Below are 19,221 nucleotides of genomic sequence, written 5' to 3' on the forward strand. Positions count from 1 at the left end.
CAACTAGATATGAACTTCCGGTGGACCCAATTCCTTTAAGCTGACAATTGTCATGAGACACAGGGTGGCTGAACATAATTATGAGGGCTGTGGCGCTGTCTCGCTATAACCAGATCACGCCACGCATTGGGCTCCCCCACCCATTTATGTCATCCCCTGCCATATCTGTTCTCATGGAGCTAATAACGTTGCGGCGTGGCGAGCGCCACAAATGCACCACGTTATGAGGTCAGCGCTTCCGTGAGGTGACCGTGGCCGGCAGGGATGAGCGTCCGTACAAACAGGGGCACCCTCAGCATTGCTGTCATTGTCGTACATCCCATCAGCGGGTCCTCAGAAATTGCCGGTCGTCTCGCAGTGGAGTCTCCGGAAACGGACCAGCAACACCGCGCTGTATTTACGCAAGGTATTGGTGTCCCATTCCCGGGTGCTCTGGCTTCGTTCGATGCAAGGCCGCGTCCCAGCCGTGCCGGCGAATGTGAGTGCCGGAATGGATCTCGGATCGCCGCGGGTCTGCGCCGTCAGCGGCGGGACCCGGGATCGGGCGAGCCCCGCCGTGGATGGGCTCAGTGTCAGCGGCGAGACCCGGGATCGGGCGAGCCCCGCCGTGGATGGGCTCAGTGTCAGCGGCGAGACCCGGGATCGGGCGAGCTCCGCCGTGGATGGGCTCAGCGGCAGCGGCGAGACCCGGGATTGGGCGAGCTCCGCCGTGGGTGGGCTCAGTGTCAGCGGCGAGGTCAGGGTTCTGGCGGCGGCGGTAGATCGGATTCAGCGCCAGGGTTCTGGAGGGCGGCAGAGGATCGGATTTAGCGCCAGGGTTCTGGCGGCGGCGGAGGATCGGATTCAGCGTCAGGGTTCTGGCGGCGGTGGATCGGATTCAGCGTCAGGGTTCTGGCGGCGGGGGATCGGATTCTGCGCCAGGGTTCTGGAGGGCGGCGGAGGATCGGATTCAGCGTCAGGGTTCTGGCGGCGGTGGATCGGATTAAGCGTCAGGGTTCTGGTGTCGGCGGAGGATCGGATTCAGCGTCAGGGTTCTGGCGGCGGCGGAGGATCGGATTCAGCGCCAGGGTTCTGGAGGACGGCGGAGGATCGGATTTATCGTCAGGGCTGACGTGCGTGTCCGATATATAAACGTAACGCGAGCGAGGTCTGGCGATGGCAGGCTATCATTAAAATGGTAGCAACGTGGTGCTGGTCGGAGCCTGGTGATGATACACCAGACAACGTATTTCTACATAATCGTGCTTTACGAGTTTCATGTTTTCTTTCTTTCTGTCCTAGTTTTTTGCCACTCCGCCGCTTATTTTTCCGGGAGCGGGGTTTCGCTCTCGGTCGACTGCATCGCAATGGGTACCACATTTCTGAAGTGCCGCGAAGCATGACGACAAGAATCAAATCCACTCCATCGTTCCCGTGCCCTGGCCCGCTCCTGAAAATATCGCATCAGATAGTCACTTTGCATAAACGGCTGCGACGAAGCGGGAACGAGCCCTGAATGACTGCTGAGATTACAGGCAGTCGGCCTGCACGTAACGGGCGAGCTGTTCTCGAAGTGACGGCGGTGGCTGAAGCTAACTGATGGGGACGCTCCGCAGGGGCATTCCGCCTGTACGACGTCGACAACGACGGGTTCATCACACGGGCCGAGATGTATAACATCGTCGAGGCGATCTGCCAGATGGTGGTAAGTCTGCATGTGGTGGGAGCTGCACTGTCGCAGCAGACATCTTTGCCACCATTAATATGTATATATATATATATATATATATATATATATATATATATATATATATATATATGTGTGGTGTGTGTGTGTGTGTGGTGTGTGTGTTGTGGGTGTGTGCGTGTGATGTGTGTGTGTGTGTGTGTGTGTGTGTGGTGTGTGCGTGTGTGTGGTGGTGTGTGGTGTGTCTGTGTGTGTGCGTGTGTATGTGTGTGTGTGGTGTGTGTGGCGTGGTGAGTGGTGGTGGCGTGCGTGCGTGCGTGCGTGTGTGGTGTGGTGTTGTGTGTGTGTGGTGTGTGTGTGTGTGTGTGTGTGTGTGTGTGTGTGTGTGTGTGTGTGGGTGTGGTGTGTGTGTGGTGTTGTGTGTGTGTGTTGTGTGTGTTGTGTGGTGTGTGTGTGGTGTGTGTGTGTGTGTGGTGTGTGTGGTGTGTGTGTGTGTGTGTGTGTGGTGGTGTGTGTGTGTGTGTGTTGTGTGTGTGGTGTGTTGTGTGGTGTGTGTGTGGGTGTGTGTGTGTGTGTGGTTGTGTGTGTGTGTGTGTGTGTGTGTGTGTGTGTGTTGTGTGTGTGTTGTGTGTGTGTGTGGTGTGTGGTGTGTGTGTGTGTGTGTGTGTGTGTGTGTGTGTGTGTGTGTGTGTGTGTGTGTGTGTGTGTGTGTGTGTGTGTGTGTGTGTGTGTGTGTGTGCATAAATGGTGTACATATACAGGCTTAACAACAAATCACACATGCATTTGATGCGATCGATGAAGTGCAGGAGCGCTTCAGCCGTCGCGAAGTTTGATAAGAGCGTGCTCTTAAATTATGTGCTTACAGGGCCGCAAACGGTAAGTGTTCTGGGTGACTTCCGGCGATCCATGTCTGATGCATGGCGGCATTAAGGGGAGGTCAAATGAGGACACGAGTTTAGGGACTGTCGGAAATAGAAGATCGTCACTTGAACGCCGCAAAACGCCCTTGGTAATCGTGCCCCCATTATACAGCATTTCGCAGTGCGAGCGTTCGCTGTCACCGCTTCACGTCTGTTCTTTGCCCTGGGGTGTTAAGTGTTTTGTATGTAAAGTGGCTGTTTTCCTATTTACATGAACTATGTGTCCACACACCTAGACATGCTTTTACCATGGGTGCGCACGAATGCATCAGCACGGAGGTACACATGGATGTATCAGCACGGGGTGCGCATGGATGTGTCAGCATACATATGGATATGCCAGCATACACATGGGTACGCTAGCAGCAGTAACTGATAAGACTTTGAGTAAGTGTCAGTGAAAAACATCCACCATCATAAGCCTCACTCTTGGTATAAAAAATGATGTCTAGCTCGCCCGATAAACGTGATAAAGATGATGGATGAACGTCTGAGTGTTCAAGCTTGGTGGTGTGTAATAACCAAACGAAAAACATTCGTTTCACCTCAATGGCTTGAGCGTCACCTGCATGATTCTAAATAATGGCTGAAGCTGAAAGAGTTATTACGCTTACAGATCGTTCCAATGTGTGTGTGTATGATGTGATGCCCAACATGATTCAACGTTTTCATTTTATGGCCTAGTGGGCTGCATCACAGAGCGGGCATGTTTCGATCGGTTAGTTTCCAGCCGCATTTTCTTTCCAGCTTGGCCAGACTGAAGACGACCCAAACAGAAGGCCAGAGCAGCATTGAAAGTCATTTAGCGGACCTGTCATAGCCATGAAGCGAATGTAGCGTCAAATTGAGCTTTGTCTATAATCTGCTCAATCTTTGATGGAAGGATTTTAAAAGTGAGCCCCCAACGTGACCCAAAGTACATGGACTTTATGGGCTGTATACCAAGCGCAAGGCCCGTGACGCAGCTTAGTCGCTCACTGAAGCATGCGGTCCAGTGCCGTGGCCATCCACGACCGGCCCGAAGTTGTCACGGCCTCCGTCTGAAGTTGCCAAACCAACGTTAAGGTCGCCAGCTGCGGTCTGTTGAGCTCAAACGAGGCCGGCGACGACAACGGCACGGACAGCCCCAGTTGAACGCGAGCGAGTGGTTCCAAAACGACCCCTCCGCCGGCGTGTTATCGGCCGTCGACTGGGACTGCACACAGGGCTCGGCCGTCGGCTGGAACCGCACACGGGGCCCGGCCGTCGGTTGGAACTGCACACGGAGCCCGGCCGTCGACTGGGACTGCACACGGGGTTCGGCCGTCGACTGGGACTGCACACGGGGTTCGGCCGTCGGCTGGAACTGCACACGGGGCTCGGCCGTCGGTTGGAACTGCACACAGGGCCCGACCGTCGGTTGGAACTGCACACAGGGCCCGGCCGTCGACTGGGACTGCACATAGGGCTCGGCCGTCGACTGGAACAGCACACGGGGCTCGGCCGTCGACTGGAACAGCACACGGGGCTCGGCCGTTGGCTGGAACCGCACGCGGGGCCCGGCCGTCGACTGGGACTGCACACGAGGTCCGGCCGTCGGCTGGAACTGCACACGGGGCCCGGCCGTCGGCTGGGACTGCACACGGGGCCCGGCCGTCGGCTGGGACTGCACACGGGGCTGCTCGGCCGTCGGCTGGAACTGCACACGGGGTTCGGCCGTCGGCTAGAACCGCACACGGGGCCCGGCCGTCGGCTGGAACCGCACACGGGGCCCGGCCGTCGGCTGGAACCGCACACGGGGCCCGGCCGTCGGTTGGAACTGCACACGGAGCTCGGCCGTCGGCTGGAACTGCACACGGGGCTCGGCCGTCGACTTGAACTGCACACGGGGCTCGGCCGTCGACTGGAACTGCACACGGGGCCCGGCCGTCGGCTGGAACTACAAACGGGGCCCGGCCGTCGGCTGGAACCGCACACGGGGCCCGGCCGTCGGCTGGAACTGTACACGGGGCCCGGCCGTCGGCTAGAACTACACACGGGGCCCGGCCGTCGACTGGAACCGCACACGGGGCTCGGCCGTCGGCTGGAACTCCACACGGGGCCCGGCCGTCGGCTGGAACCGCACACGGGGCCCGGCCGTCGGCTGGAACCGCACACGGGGTCCGGCCGTCGGTTGGAACCGCACACGGGGCCCGGCTGTCGGCTGGAACTGCACACGGGGCTCGGCCGTCGGCTGGAACTGCACACGGGGCTCGGCCGTCGGCTGGAACTGCACACGGGGCTCGGCTGTCGGCTTGAACTGCACACGGGGTTCGGCCGTCGGCTGGATCCGTCAACCGTCGCGTTACCTGCGTCCGACACTCTGCAGCCTCCACATCAGGACAGGAAGGCCTGCTGACCCGTGACGCTCCTCAGGCGCGTCTCTTCGAGGCAGCTGACCGCTGACCCGTGCCGTCACGCCTCGCGCGACACCGTCTGCCCGGTGACGGCCGGTGGCGTGCGGCACTCCTCGCCAGGCACCGCTCTCCGGCGGCGACGCCGCACGGAGATGGGCTCCATCCTGACCGATCCGGTGCCGGAAGCATCAGCCACTGGACCGGCGACCGACGAGCGGGCGCCACTGTCCGCGCACCGCCACTTTCCAGCCAATTTCCTGAAGCCAGGCGTCAGATGGCAGATGCCAATGTCCTGACGGCGTCCGCGATGATGCCCGGTCAATCTGAATGTGGACCTGGAGCTGCCGATCTGGATTCGTTTGCCGGCGTGCCACGGTACTGGCGGCAGCCAACACCGTAATGAGCTGTTCGACTTCAAACGGGGCAAACGAGGCGGAGCAGCAGGCGCCGCGCAGTCCCGACAACACAGGCCAGGAGCTCCACGGACAGCGGACGTCGTCTCACCCTTGATCTGTGTTTTGTCAGTCCAGGAAAAGGACATTAGAGAAGCGTTAGAGATACCTCCCATCGGCGAGGGTACTAGATAAATAAAACCTAAATAAATAAAATAAATAAAACCCCGGATGTGGTTCCTTAAGGATAGCAAAGGTTTTTATTGCCCAGCTGTTTATCGGCGTCGTTCGGCCGCATCAGCGCTCGGAGGCACCCGGGGCAGCCTTCTGAGGCGCCGGCGGGTAACGTCCGATACTTTCCGTTTCAGGGCCAGCCGATGGACGGCGAGAAGAGCTCACAGCGTGTCGACAAAATCTTCGACTCGATGGACAAGGACAATGACGAGAAGCTGACGCTGGAGGAGTTCAAGGAGGGCTCCAAGGCCGACCCCCGGATCGTGCAGGCGCTCAGCATCTGCGACTCCAGCAACTGACCCTCGCCGGGCGGCAGGCGCGAGTTCCTCTGACCGCCGCCGCCGCCGCCGCGACCGACTGGTCGCCGTGGAGCCGGCGCAGCCTGCATGAGCGCCGCCGCGCTGGGGGCGCCGCTCGCCCGGGCGGGCGCCCCCGGGCGGCGCGGGCGGCGCCGGCGGGAGCACGTGACGCGAGCAGCAGCGCCAGAGCATGGAAGAGCACCGCGACGGCTCAGACCGATAGGGCGGACCCGCCTCCGGAGGCAGAGCTGCCGTCACAGCCGGCCTGTGCGCAATCATCTGGCGGGAGAGCTGGTGCAGAGCAATGCGCAGCGTACCGCTACGGGCGCTCGAGGCGCGCGCTTACTTTCTCTCGCGCCGCTGGCACAGCTGCTCCAGCCTTCTGAGCACGCCCAGCGGGCTGTAGCGACAGCAAGGGCCAGAGACGCCCGGTCATCGCATGCTGCGACGTGTGTTCTCCCGGAGGGTCGGGAAGTTACTTATCTTCGTACTTATTCCATTCAAATGTTCACTAGGGGGTGGTGGGGAGGGCGTCATGGGTGGTTGCGCCAACGTGTCAGTTAATGATCGATCTGAGAATGGAGAAATCCGTTCGTCTGTGATTGGTTCTTTCCATGGATATTTCAATAATATTTCAAGTGTAAATGTAAATTATTGTCGTGCCAGTGTAACTGTACACGTAGCTTGCGGTCGATAGCTCAAAACACTGCGATTTCACGTTCGCTGTCTAAATTCGCGGGCAGTGGGTGCTATTGACGTTCAGAAATCAAGATTGACTCCAACTTGAACGTAATCGAAAGGCGATGGGATTGAAAAGACTCCAGAGTGCCGGAAAGCTCTCAGGAAAATGGAAAGTTATCGCATCACAATTTAAAAGCAGACACAAAATATCGATGAACTTTTTTAGTAGTTTTAAAACTACCTTTGAAATTGCCCAAGTGGGCGCTGGGAGGTTTCCGTAAGCTTACTTTATTAATGGACCAGCCCCAGCGTTGACAGAATAAAAGGCAACTGGTATGAGGGCAGCTTGAAAAGGTCAAAGGTGTGAAAAGTAACCCGGAGCAGTTGGTTCTAAGCAATCAAGGTTTTACCGGTTATCTGTGACACACGACACGGCGGTGGAGTCGCTCGCATGACACGCACCCTGTCCATGTGTCTGCATGCTCGACGCGCAAGTGGGTTCAACATTGTGCGAAATAAATTTCCAGCTGCATCCGTCGCTGATGAGCACGGCACGCCAGGCGGAATCCTGAGGAAGAGCTTGGAATCTGAATCCGGAGCTCGCAGCGGAGGAGAGAAGTGGTCGTCGGCGCGTGATTTCTGGGCGGTGGTTGTATCGATCGTGCTCTAGCGCTGGATTGATCACTGGTGGCGTGCCGGCGAGACATTGGGCCCATCAGAGGTCGGCCGCGCCGCCTTCGTCACGCGCCGCCTGCGGCCAATGTCACGCGGCAGCGGACCGGAACGACTAGCCGCAGCACTGGTCGCCGAGTGGGCTCACAGCTGTCGGCTTCGTTGGCGGCAGGGCGACATGGGAATCACAGAACACTGCAGGCCGCTATACTGCTATCATGACTTCACAGCCAATGGGCATTAACGAAGCGAGGTTAGTACATCCCTGCTCCGGTTCAGCCTTAAGTGTCCCGTCGCTTCGGTTCTATCCAGTTCTGTCATCCCCGTTTACGGTCTGCTGAGCTTGGCGCCGCCACCTGGCTAACGAGCCCTGCCTGCAGAATCTTCTTTCGTGTTTCACACGCAACATCCTATCGTTGCCCACTCAACCGAACTTTAAATCCTTCCAGGGTTCTGTCACGTGTTGTCTGTCCTCCATTTAGTTGTCAGTAAGACGGGTGCATGCATAAGCACCATACGACCTGACGAGCCTGTCAATGCCGTGGCTCGTGACGGGTCTGTCAGCACCGTGGCTCGTGACGGGTCTGTCAGTGCCGTGGCTCGGTTCATATCAGGACAGATCAGATCCATTCGAATCGGAGCTGAAATGGAGCGCTCGTGATTGACCATGTCAGCAAGTGCTGTCCATATGATGACGAGTGGCGAGATGTCTGGCTTCCCAGCTCTCGCCTCATCCCAGCTCGTCTTCCAGCTGCACTGCGGCCAATCAATAGGTTGCCCATTTTCCCCTACCTCCCGGTCAAGGCAGGGTAGAGGATGCGTTACAGCCTACGACGCAGTTGTATGAACAAAGGAGATACAGGCAGCTGGCGCCACTAACGCTGTGCCTTTCCAACAACCGCCCTATTTACGGAGACGAACGACCGCTATCTGTGTGGGGCCTCGCAGGAGCCGGTGTGCTCATCCCTACCCAATCAATCCGGGATTTGCCCGTGTTTTGTTGCTCAATGGCGGCGCCTTCCACTATAGCAGAAAGAGGTAATGGGTGGCCAAGGCTGAGCTGTCTGATTCGCGACTGCATCGTTTTTCAACTTGTTTACGTGTAGATCCAGTTTTATCATCAGCGGCAATTGCAGCGACCTTTGTTCTCCACTTGCGCATCTCTGGCTGACTTGAACTCATCACTTGATGTTAGCGTCATCAAGGATTTTTCCAGCACCGAACCTAGGAGATTGCCACAAGGCCGAGCACTGTGACTTTCACCGAAAACCTGGTGCGGTGGTCGGGCCCCTGAAACAACGAGGTGCCCCTTTGTCGTTAAGAGGCCTACCGTGCCTGAAACAATATTATATGGCTTGGGGCTCATTTATTCAACAAGGATAGGGAAGGAGACCACGAACACCAAATCGCCTCTTGCGTTGGTCGGGTCTCCATCAAAGAAGGAAGACATGAGAAATGACGATAAGTGGTTTCAAATGAGACGTTAAAGGCGGGAGCCATTACCGAACGGGAGACCTCCTCCTCTGTTTCAGGCAGGTGTCCCATAAGTCGGATTGGTGTTCATGTTGCAATTATTGAACTCTCCACGCCGGCAGAAGGTAATGGTGAGTGTGCCACTGGAGCTTTACGACGCACTCAGCTGCTGAGGCTGTATGGCGTCGCCTGCCTCCCACACCGGCAGGAAGGGCGGACAACGCGGGGAATCGAACGCTCTTCCTATTGGTGCTCAGACGCGCAATGGTTAGCCAAGACGCGTTAACCACTACAGTAGCGCCACCGCGCAAAAGATGATGTATCGTTTTCCGTGACCGTGCCATGTAGCCCGGTCAGAGGGCCTCTCGGTGAGGTAGTAGACCGATGCGTGATGCATTTCTCCGAGCTGCTCCCGGCCCAACAGGGGACCTCATCCCGTATCGCCGGAATTTCAGCCGGTAGGCGCCCAGGTCTGTGACCGAAGAGTTCTTCAGCCCTTGACCAGAAACGGTAATATGATCGCCCATCCCCCCGTCCCCCCTACATACCTCCCCCCCCTCCCAGCGCCCCTCCCCCCTCCCCCTCCCAGCGCCCCTCCCCCCCAGCGTCCCATCCCCAACCCCTACCCACGGGCTCCTTTCTCAGGAAACGTATGGGTTTCTGTAATGTTCAATGGGGTTGAGCGAAATGGGGCACAAACTTGGATTGGCCCGGCCATCCATGTGAGGTGGCTTGAATTCTTTACACGTGGTCAAACAATGTGTAAAGAAGCTTCCGAAAGCCATTGACAACGAATTCGTTAAATTCAAGCATTAGACTGCGGTATATGCTCATGTGTGCAATATTTTTTTTAGATTGATTCTTTGAGCGAATTAGCGGATCCAGCAATACGAACAAAGAATCCGTCAAGTCATAAATTTGTGGTGGCGTAGGTGCTAATGCGCTCCGAGCGTCAATTCTGAATTATCCTGATGAAATGCACGGCCCGGTCTACCATTATCACGTACCAGTCCATCTCATGAAGCATACGAAGCCATAGCTATCCGACACGTAGTCGTCGTCCACCCGCTGGCATTCGCTTGGTATGAGCAGCGAGGCCGGCGTCGCGAGGTCTTTGAAGACAGCGACGCCAGACGGCAGCGTTATCACTCCGAACGACGGCGAGCGGGCAAACTCAAGCCGGTTTTATTTCAGTTTTCACGGACCGATTTGAAGACAAGATGAAATTGCGCCAGGCGAACATCGGTTAGCCGTATCAGTACATATTCCTGACCCTGTTTTGACCTAACATGGTGTTCAATCCACGGAGTCATGAAACCAACGTCACTGTTGAATCCCAGTTAGTCTGGCAATGGCCCTGAGTGTCATGTGTTTAGAAAGCGTCTAATTAGGCTTTATAATATAAATGACGTAGATGGACTATTCGATGCAGCAGTTTATTGCCGTTTAGTATTATACGAACTTCTAAGTACAACAAAAATCCATACTTTGTGGTTTCTGGCTCCTGTTTCAGTTGTGCAATGTAAAGAATGCAAATAAAACGACAAAATAGCTCACTGGAAACAAAGTGGGCGAAATGCAACGAGGATTTTTGGGAAGGGCTTTCACCACCTTTACCACCTTTCCTTTACCGCTCAGTGCCAGATATTCCAACAACTGCCTGATGTTACCGGTCAACCAAGACCCCTGGCATATCGAATGTCTGTTATTTTCGGCGCAGAAGTTCATAAGAACTGAGGTCGTAGCCAGTCAGTAGCGTTCAGAGCTTCCAGCGCTATGATGATGCCGCATCGCTGCTATGCGTTGTGAGGGGCCGTGTCTCATGTGTTCCCGCGGTCCCGTGTGTTTTTGCATATGACAACACGTCCCGTTTGTGATATTGCTGTTACTGTTTCACGTTTCGGCAACCAGTGATTAGTTGTGCGATGGACAGCGACAGACAAATATTTTTGTCGCCCGTTATTAGTCCCGTCACCGCTGTGGAAAGGTACGGTAGTGGAGAGAGCCACCTACGGGCGGCCCATGAGCTCGGCCAAGTGTAACCTTGCGCTTGAAACATGAGTGAATTATGACAGCTGAGACTGCTTTGCGTTATTTTCCTCGAGTGAAGATTCAGTGACAATGAACGTATGGTGACAGGCTTGTCACAAACAGCAAGCGTGATGATCGCGACGTACACAGTCACATGGCTCGATTTCAGCTCAAATTGCGTTAACTGCTGCCGAAAGGGAAATCAGGAGTGCAGGTGTTTTAAGACAACCTGAAAAAATGGGATGATTGCTGGACAGTACTATAGTCAACGTGGAGACATTTGCCTTGCATTGAACAGGTCGAAACCGAGCCTACCCTGTCGGCCAAGACGGCACCTTCCGCACGATGGATCTACCTCTAGCCGCTCGACACGGCCCCTCTACCAACGGCTTGTCGGACACGGGAACTCATAACGCGACTTTTACGGACTGCCGTCGCCGGGACCCGAGGTCGCCGATGCCTTTTATGAATCCCACGGTCATGGCACAATCGGCAACAATGTATTTTCGAAGTATGTACGTTATGTAGATGACCCATGTCGGCTGTCAGTCGCCACTGGCTAGCAGCATGGTTTTGTGATCAAATCCGCCAAATGACTGCGCGATATATTTTTGGGCACGTCTGGTATTGGATACCGATGCGTGCAGGGATGGACCGGAAAAACACATGCGGCAACAAGGGTAGCACCATTGTAGGTCATGGTGGACGACTAACTGCTTGAGAACTTTCCTCATTAAAACGAGAAGCTAAGGAGATTCCAAATCTGGACGGTACCGCACAACATAGTTGTAGAATTAAAACGCCACACCCTCGCCAAAATGTGACCCTACATGATCATTCAACTCGGATTTCTGGGCGTGGGAGGGAAAGACAAAACGTGAGATATAGGGGGAAGGAACGAGGGAGAGAGATGGGGAGGGAGGTATCTGATCACGACCGTCTAGTATCGATGGAATGGAGGAATGAAGGAACAGTATTAATTATACCGCGATGAATAACAGTTCCTGACAGTTGGTAAAAGTTCATCATTTAGTCAAGCCGTAACTTTGCGTTCAGCTCGTTTGGGTCACGTGAGCATATGAGGGAAGCTTCATTAAGCTAGATTAGCTGTGTTTGAAACTACCATCACTACAATATATATATATATATATATATATATATATATATATATATATATATATATATATATATATATATATATATATATATATATATATATATATATATATATGATGCCGCTTTCTAGCACCGTCTTCTTCGTGGATTAAAGGCAATGCTCCACGTCTGAAATGGGTTTTGAACTGAAATGGCCATTTTGAAGATTATGTGATGCAGTTCACATCCCACCCTTCTAAAGACGTGACACCATACAGTTTCTAAGCTACACCCCCGCGAAGATGCACAGGCCATTTCGTGAATACTTTTTCAGGGTCATTCACATATATATGACTCCATAGCAACGCCATTCAAATCATGCAATCGCACACGCCATGCAGCGTTCCAGTTTGAAAGGAATATTGTCTTCCAGCTGTTAAGATTTGGCGTCCGTGGACACGACTTCCAAATATCGTAGACGTCAAGTGGCTCTCAATCAATGGTGAGCAAGCTTTGCAAGCTTTAATCGCAAATCGCGCTTTGTATTACATAATACAAGATATTGGACACGGTTCCTTTACTTGCTATTTAGTACGGAACTAAGACTTGTAAGCAAATAACTTAAGAATCACGCTATGAACTAGGCTGATCTGATCTCCGAGCCTGTCATCACAAGTAAGCAACTTAAACTCACGGGTAAATATGCAATAACATCACGAGAAAGGGCCAAAACAGGAGCACATAACTTGAACACGGCGACACTTCCAGCACCGCCGCTACCTCTCTCGGCGCGTTGGGTTGAAACTTTTGCATGGTTAGATTGGCAGTACTTTGACGTCATATTAACGTTCCACGACGCAACGAAATAATGAAGTATTCGGGAGCATATTTACTAAATCTATGAATTTTATGTCTAGACGAGTCTCATCCACTTAAAGTGTAACAATAGTTACAAGTGAGCTTATCTCATGATAGCTGATGCCGCTTGCTTCCATATCTTCAAATATCGAACATTCCCTTCAACTAGATTTGGACGCATACGACCTCATTTTCTGATTAACTCAGAACGAAAAGGGACGGAAACGGACAAGGCTTTGTCCTCCCTGATAACATCGGTGGCATTGCCTGAGAACATGCCAACAACGCAAAACATAGGGGCAAAACAAAACATGACACAGGTTGGATCTAATGACGGTCATGATCACCTAGTCGACCAGCAGCCGCTCTCGAAAGAGCAGATTTTGACACTAAGCCCTACAAAAGAAAACAGCAAAACAACAAACGGGCATATTGGTCGTTTGTTGTTACCATGAAGACTTTGTGTTAGGCCGCTTAGACTTAGCTGGACATATACAAGTAAGAATTTAATCCTGATTTTTGCTTTGCACGAGGGGCTACACAAATAACACATTAGGCACTATGGAGCAGACCTGCGCAATTAGAACATGCAGCCTCATGTAAGCAAGCTACATATCGAATTAAACAATCACCATTCATTTCATAGCATCCGATGAGCCGAACTCGAAAAGTATTTTCCTCAAACCAGTGGAACGAGAAGGCTGAACATGCACCATGTACACCTTCGACCACGATAGCGACAAACCGCTCGGGGAGGATTAATTATCAATGGGCGGCTAACAAATGAACGTGTGCCAACTTTGTGAGAAAGGCTGTGCGAAACACTGCCCTCAAATTCAGCAGGGCAGCTGTGCAAAACACTGCCCCACTAAGCCCTTACATTCCGCTTCCCACGTCCATTGGTCCATCGTCATTGGTTGCCGTCCAACGCTTATTCTTCATGGCGTTCTAGGTGTCTGACAACAAACTCTCATAGCGGTTCCCCTTCCCTGGGGCGACGCTGTTCACCTGAGCAGCGTCACTCTTCATCTGACCGAAAGGTTTGTGGCGATCAATTCAGGTTCTAACCAACTACAAACAAAATGCATGACATACTCCCTGAGCTCAGCGCCTAAGTTGCGTCGCCCGGTGCAACAGTCAACCACACCCCCTCTTCTCCAGGCAGGGTGGCGGAAGGCGCGGTGTGACACACAGCGCTCCGAGCCGGCTGTGCCGCGCCAGGGCTGGATCTCCAATTCCCAGATGGCCTTTCTGTGTAGTTCGTTCCGAGCAATGTGCCTGTTCTGAGACTCGTACCGATTGCCACCGGATAATGAATCCAGCATTTTCCCCGGGACGCGCAGGCGGCGCTCCATCGCGTGGGTGATGGTTGACGAATGCAGTAGTTGACAATGGCTGTGATCGTGACGGCACTTTCAGCGTATTATTGCGCGTAAAGGGCCCCACGCCAACAAACCATTCCCAACTATAAGGGGTGGAATAAATATGTAACACCACGCATCGCCCGAGCAGCAAGCATATAACAACAAACACAGTGTTGTTAGATAAGCACACCTATACATAACATACCTGACTTCAGGCGTGATCAGGCGTCAAGTAGTTCACTTTTGATGCTTGCCAGGAAATAGCACAGCAAAATGAACAGAACACGCTGTAAACGTACAGCAGAAATACGTTTGGAGACCAAAATATTAGCTTCTAGATAGTATACGCGGGGAATGTCTTCCGTGAAAAGCTTGTTAAACAGGTGTTCAAAAGCCTTTTGAAAAGCATATTGAAAGCTTGTTGTGCCATTTGTCGTGTTTGACATGAATGAAGTGATCGCTTGCATAAAAACCATCATGAATACATACATGCGTTTAGCAGCAGGAGAAAGAAGCATGACTGTGGTGCATCGGCAGAGCATATGCTGCATTGTCACAGCGGTGACTGGCGTGTACTGACCCACTCGAAAAGTTGCGAAGGGACGATCCATCGTGGCAGCCAGGGGTGCAAAGGAACCTGTTATAAAAGCTGTACTATTTTGATGATTTGCAGGCTTTCTAACAGAGGCAGCTTTCCTTTAAACAGTTAGAGCCCTGTCTACAAGTGTTTTTTTTTTTACAAATATCGTCTTGATATCAGAAAAATTATCTACGTTTCGTCCATCCTAGGTCTAACCTTCTCTTAGCCTGACAATAACTTACCTTTTCTGGCATAACAAGGGAGGATACAGGTTGCTCTCCTGCTGAAATAATTCTATTTATCTTAAATGGCGTCCATATTTAGCTGCTTCTTCTACCCATCAACGGTCAGAACCCGTACAATGAACATGGAAAAGGCAAAAGCTGACCTTGCCGAGTCAGTGCTGTGTACCAGTGTGCAAATCATAACGCACGAACATTGTCAGATCATAATTATTGTGTTTTGAGGGTAAGATGGTACGATTTGGCAATTTGTTCACTGTTGGTATTGTGCAGTTTAGGAAAACGTCTTACACGGATGTGTTATACCCGAGTGCGGTTCAGTGCTCGTGTAAGTTATTGCGGGCGACGTGTCCACGCTATGCGTCGCAAATTGCGCCATTTATCGCACTCGCGCCGCAGCCGTCGACGCTGCGTGGCGGCGAAAGTCACGTGGCCTCGACCTCTGGCCAATCAGCGGCGGCCTTTAGTGGGGCCGAACCAAAGTCAAGACCGCGGCGCGGGCGAGCGGTCATTCCGGCTTTAACTCCTGACTGACCCCGTTTAGAGTGCTGTCTGTTCCTCGCCCTGCCTTCGAGCCGCTGGAAACGGATGAGGGGTTTTCCTGCCCCACCTGCGGCCGACGGTTCGGGCCGTTATCCTCAACTGGACCAGACCCTACTCGACGGCTCAGTGGTAATGAGCCTCAGATGTTGCCCAAGAGATGCGCGCATATAGAATGATGTTGTGCATGCAATACACTGGCACGGTTGGAACGGTGTCTAGCATAACATATATTGTGCAGAGGGGGGAGGTCCAAATGTTAACACGCGCTCAGTTGTCGACGAGTGCAAAATGGAGTGACAAAACATTGAGGAGAAATAAAACACTGGGGACAGGTTGGGTCAAGCCCATTACAATGCCATTAAGCTTTTATGTGGTAAAACTGGTTTCACCAGGGCCAAGGAGGAATGCGTAGCGGCAAAGAATCCAAACATTCAGGAAATTTTGCATCGTGAGATAAGTTACATAGAATATGCGTCGTCACACCCTTTTTTCTGTGAATGTTTTGGTAAAATATATTTGGGATGTAAAACCATGTACACGTCCATTATTTTCCCTATGCCTCTTGCCAATGTCCCAGGACGTTTTGACATCCCCAACCTAGCAGCACAGTTTCACGCATGATAGAGTTTGCCAGGATCGCAGGTGGCACGGGGTACCTCCCTACCTGCCCCCCCCCCCCCCCCGTCCCAACAGAAACTTGTACATCCGCATGTCGCAACCCCATGGGCATACGACTTATCATGCGACCTGCGCCTCTGTTGCTGGACGAGATGACACATGCCGCCAGGCAGACATGTGCCTGGAGCCCCCAAGAGATCACAGGATCCGACTCCAGGATCCGACTGCTGTCCGACGAGCAGACCAGACCGGTGAGACCCTGCAGCCAGCGAAGCTGATCAGCCTACTGGATGACGTTCTAGCCATGTTGACGAATGTTCAGCGGTTGTTTGAACAAAATGTGATCCATAAATGCGTGAATGAGAATTTGCGCCATCCCCATTTTGTTTATCTGATAGAAAACCCGTAGCAGACGTGTGGCAGTCTTGCCAATATGATACCAGCCACATGTTTTCGTCAAAACGTGTAACAACTCGTAAAAAGCTCAAAGTCTGGCGAGACATTAGGTGAAAAGATCCGAGACATTCCAGCAAAATTCAAACGCAAACGTTTTCTTATGTTACCCCACGCAGTACCTCCCAGAGGGACGTCCCGCCACGCATACGGCTCATGCCGACATCTCGCGCCCTTTTTGGAGGTGGACGAGACGCTGCGACGGCGGCACTGCTCTAGACCAGAGCCTTCGGTGGGAGCTCGTGCGCCCGGCCGGCGTCCGCCCGCTGCCGGCGGGCGCGTCCCGCCGCTTCCGGGACCACTTGCTGGCCACTGCGGCTGTCAGTCCCACTCAGTGTAGGATGTCCCGCGTGCTGAGACCACGGACACAGTCAAGTGGTGTCTCCAGTAGTACATCTGAATGAAGCTCGCAAGTAATGTCATGTACGCGTGGAAAATGACGTAGCAGGACCAGAACAACTCCTGATCACAGGTTTGCGTGTTTAGCCCTAACCAGCACCTCACATTTTAGCATTCCACACGAATGGTTTTCAATGGTAAGCGTGAAAAACATTGTGAACAGTGGAGGTAGGGTGCAATTGCTATCTTCGTTGGTCTCTATGCCTGGAAAACACCATTTTAACGGAAACAGGGTCCAAAGGCTTACGTTTGCGACCGTTAGCAATAGTTGCGGGTCAAAGCGACGTCCTATATTCTGGCTGTTTGGTGAAGAGTTGAGGACAGGCCCTGCCTGCCATACGCAATTCTACTAACATCTTTAAATATACCAAGGCTTCAACACGATGGCGGCGGGTGGACACGTGGCAAGCTTACAGCACATAAACACCAAAAGGTAATACTGAAAATAAGTATGTTTTTGTGCCTATTTATATTAACTTTCGTCAAGTTAACTGCAGACTCACATTCACATTCGGGTCAATATTCAGGATCCAGCGGGCCCTTTTGAATGGTCTGGAAAGCTGCATATCGTAGCGGACAGCATAACGACAATGTTCACAGTATTCACTTATGGTACACGTGCGCACTACAAGGTGGTGTTTTCATGTTTCGACGTTAGTTTAATTTGTGAGCGTCTATGTTTATATTTTAACCTTTTCTGCCTAGTGACATCTGTGCTGGCCTCCTTCATTCTTCCTTTGGCTTTGTCGATTACGGTGTTTTTCTTGAGATATTCATTTACAAACCTCATTTCTTTGACACCTCAGAAGCAGGCCAAAATATATGAATACTTACAGACTGCATGCACCTGGTGGTTGGGTCCCTAGGTTAATGTACTCCTGCCCCGTTGTTGTTCATTCTACTTCATTCCAAAGCCTTGAAATAGCTACTACTGGCCGAAAGGGCTCTAATACAAATAGCCAAGTAATCAATGAAGCCCACGAAATTGTATTAAATGAAAATGCATGAAAATCCAACCTACGGCATTGCATGAAATGCATCACACCATGGCATCGTTCCCTCCCTGCGCAGTATCTCCTCATCACATATCCGCAATATCATGACCATAGACTTCCAGCAATATGCTGCTGTCAAAAAGAGAGCCTGTATATCATCTCATTTATTCTGCGCGGTGATTACCACCCCTGATCCGATTCGCCATACTTTTCTTGCCTTGCGCAGCTAAGCGTTTTTGAGAAAAGTTGTAAACTAAGTTCCCTTTGATGAAACAAAATAAACTCCATTGAAATTTACTGCTTAGCTATTAACTCCAAACGACACACAATGGTGCGAAATGACCCACATGGACTGAAGTGCGTCAAACAAAAGTACAAGTAAATGCATAGAATGAAGCTCATAGTTGGCACGAGTGTCCATCGGTGTCTGACATGACTCACACTGCCCAGCACCAGGATATCCTCCCCGCTGTTTTGCCGTGGAGGAAATGAATAAGGTTGATGGGCCTTGCATACCCGACCTACCCCGAACCCCCCCCCCCCCCCCCCCAGCACTCGTCCGCAAATTGCGCGCCTCCACAACATTATTACGAGTGTGACCTCCTGAAACGATGAGCGAAAAGTCTAAGACCGGTACGTCGTATTGACGGAGTTGCAATACGTCAACGATCACGATTACAAAAAGTGGATTCTCCAGTTCACTCGAAAAACATTGTACAGGCAGATATTGATGTCAAGATGTCAAATGAGAACACTGTAACATCAGTGCGCCGTATCAAACAAGCTAAAACCGATAGAATTTGGAAGTCATTAAGAAAGGTGGTGCAGAGTGGACCCCTTTAATTCCCCTGAAAATGTACATACAGATAGAATTAAACGGCGTAAATGTCACCAGCTCAACAACTTAGACCGGTACACTATCAGCAGAGTTGGAATTCTGTCGATTTTTAGGAAGCTTAGAGCGGGCGTCTTTAATTTTCTTCAAGATTGATTGACTAATAGAATACAACACCGAATCATTTCAACTAAAAATCTAAGACCTTTACGCAGTGTAAACGAAGAAGTGACCGTTCAAATACATTGAATTCTTACGGCAACCACGTTTTGGTAAACAAACATTAACCTATCCTGCGCGATGTACTTGGCGAGGCGCGCCGTGTTTGCCTTCATCACACCTTGTACTGCGCTGTAGAGGTTTCGATTTTACGTTGCTGCGCTGCAGTGAGTATCGCACACGTTTAGGCAGGCATTCTAGCACGTCGTGTTCCAGGGGCGGCGAAACCAATTTTTTATAAGGGGGTGGAGGTCGTGAAACTGTCACGACGCTG

General features: G+C 52.2%; 1 protein-coding gene across 1 annotated transcript; it reads left to right on the forward strand.

The window, feature by feature from the left end:
• Positions 1–1,582: 1,582 nt before the first annotated feature.
• On the forward strand, positions 1,583–5,938 carry LOC119101960 (frequenin-1-like; the record flags this gene model as incomplete). The annotated part of the gene is made up of 2 exons (XM_037225355.1): positions 1,583–1,684; positions 5,725–5,938. Coding segments are annotated over 2 exons (267 nt in total), but the record flags the coding sequence as incomplete, so codon positions are not given.
• Positions 5,939–19,221: the final 13,283 nt, after the last annotated feature.

The sequence above is a fragment of the Pollicipes pollicipes genome, unplaced genomic scaffold (genome assembly GCF_011947565.3).
Source record: "Pollicipes pollicipes isolate AB1234 unplaced genomic scaffold, Ppol_2.1 Scaffold_5164;HRSCAF=6101_pilon_pilon_pilon, whole genome shotgun sequence".
In the NCBI taxonomy this organism is placed as follows: domain Eukaryota; kingdom Metazoa; phylum Arthropoda; class Thecostraca; order Pollicipedomorpha; family Pollicipedidae; genus Pollicipes; species Pollicipes pollicipes.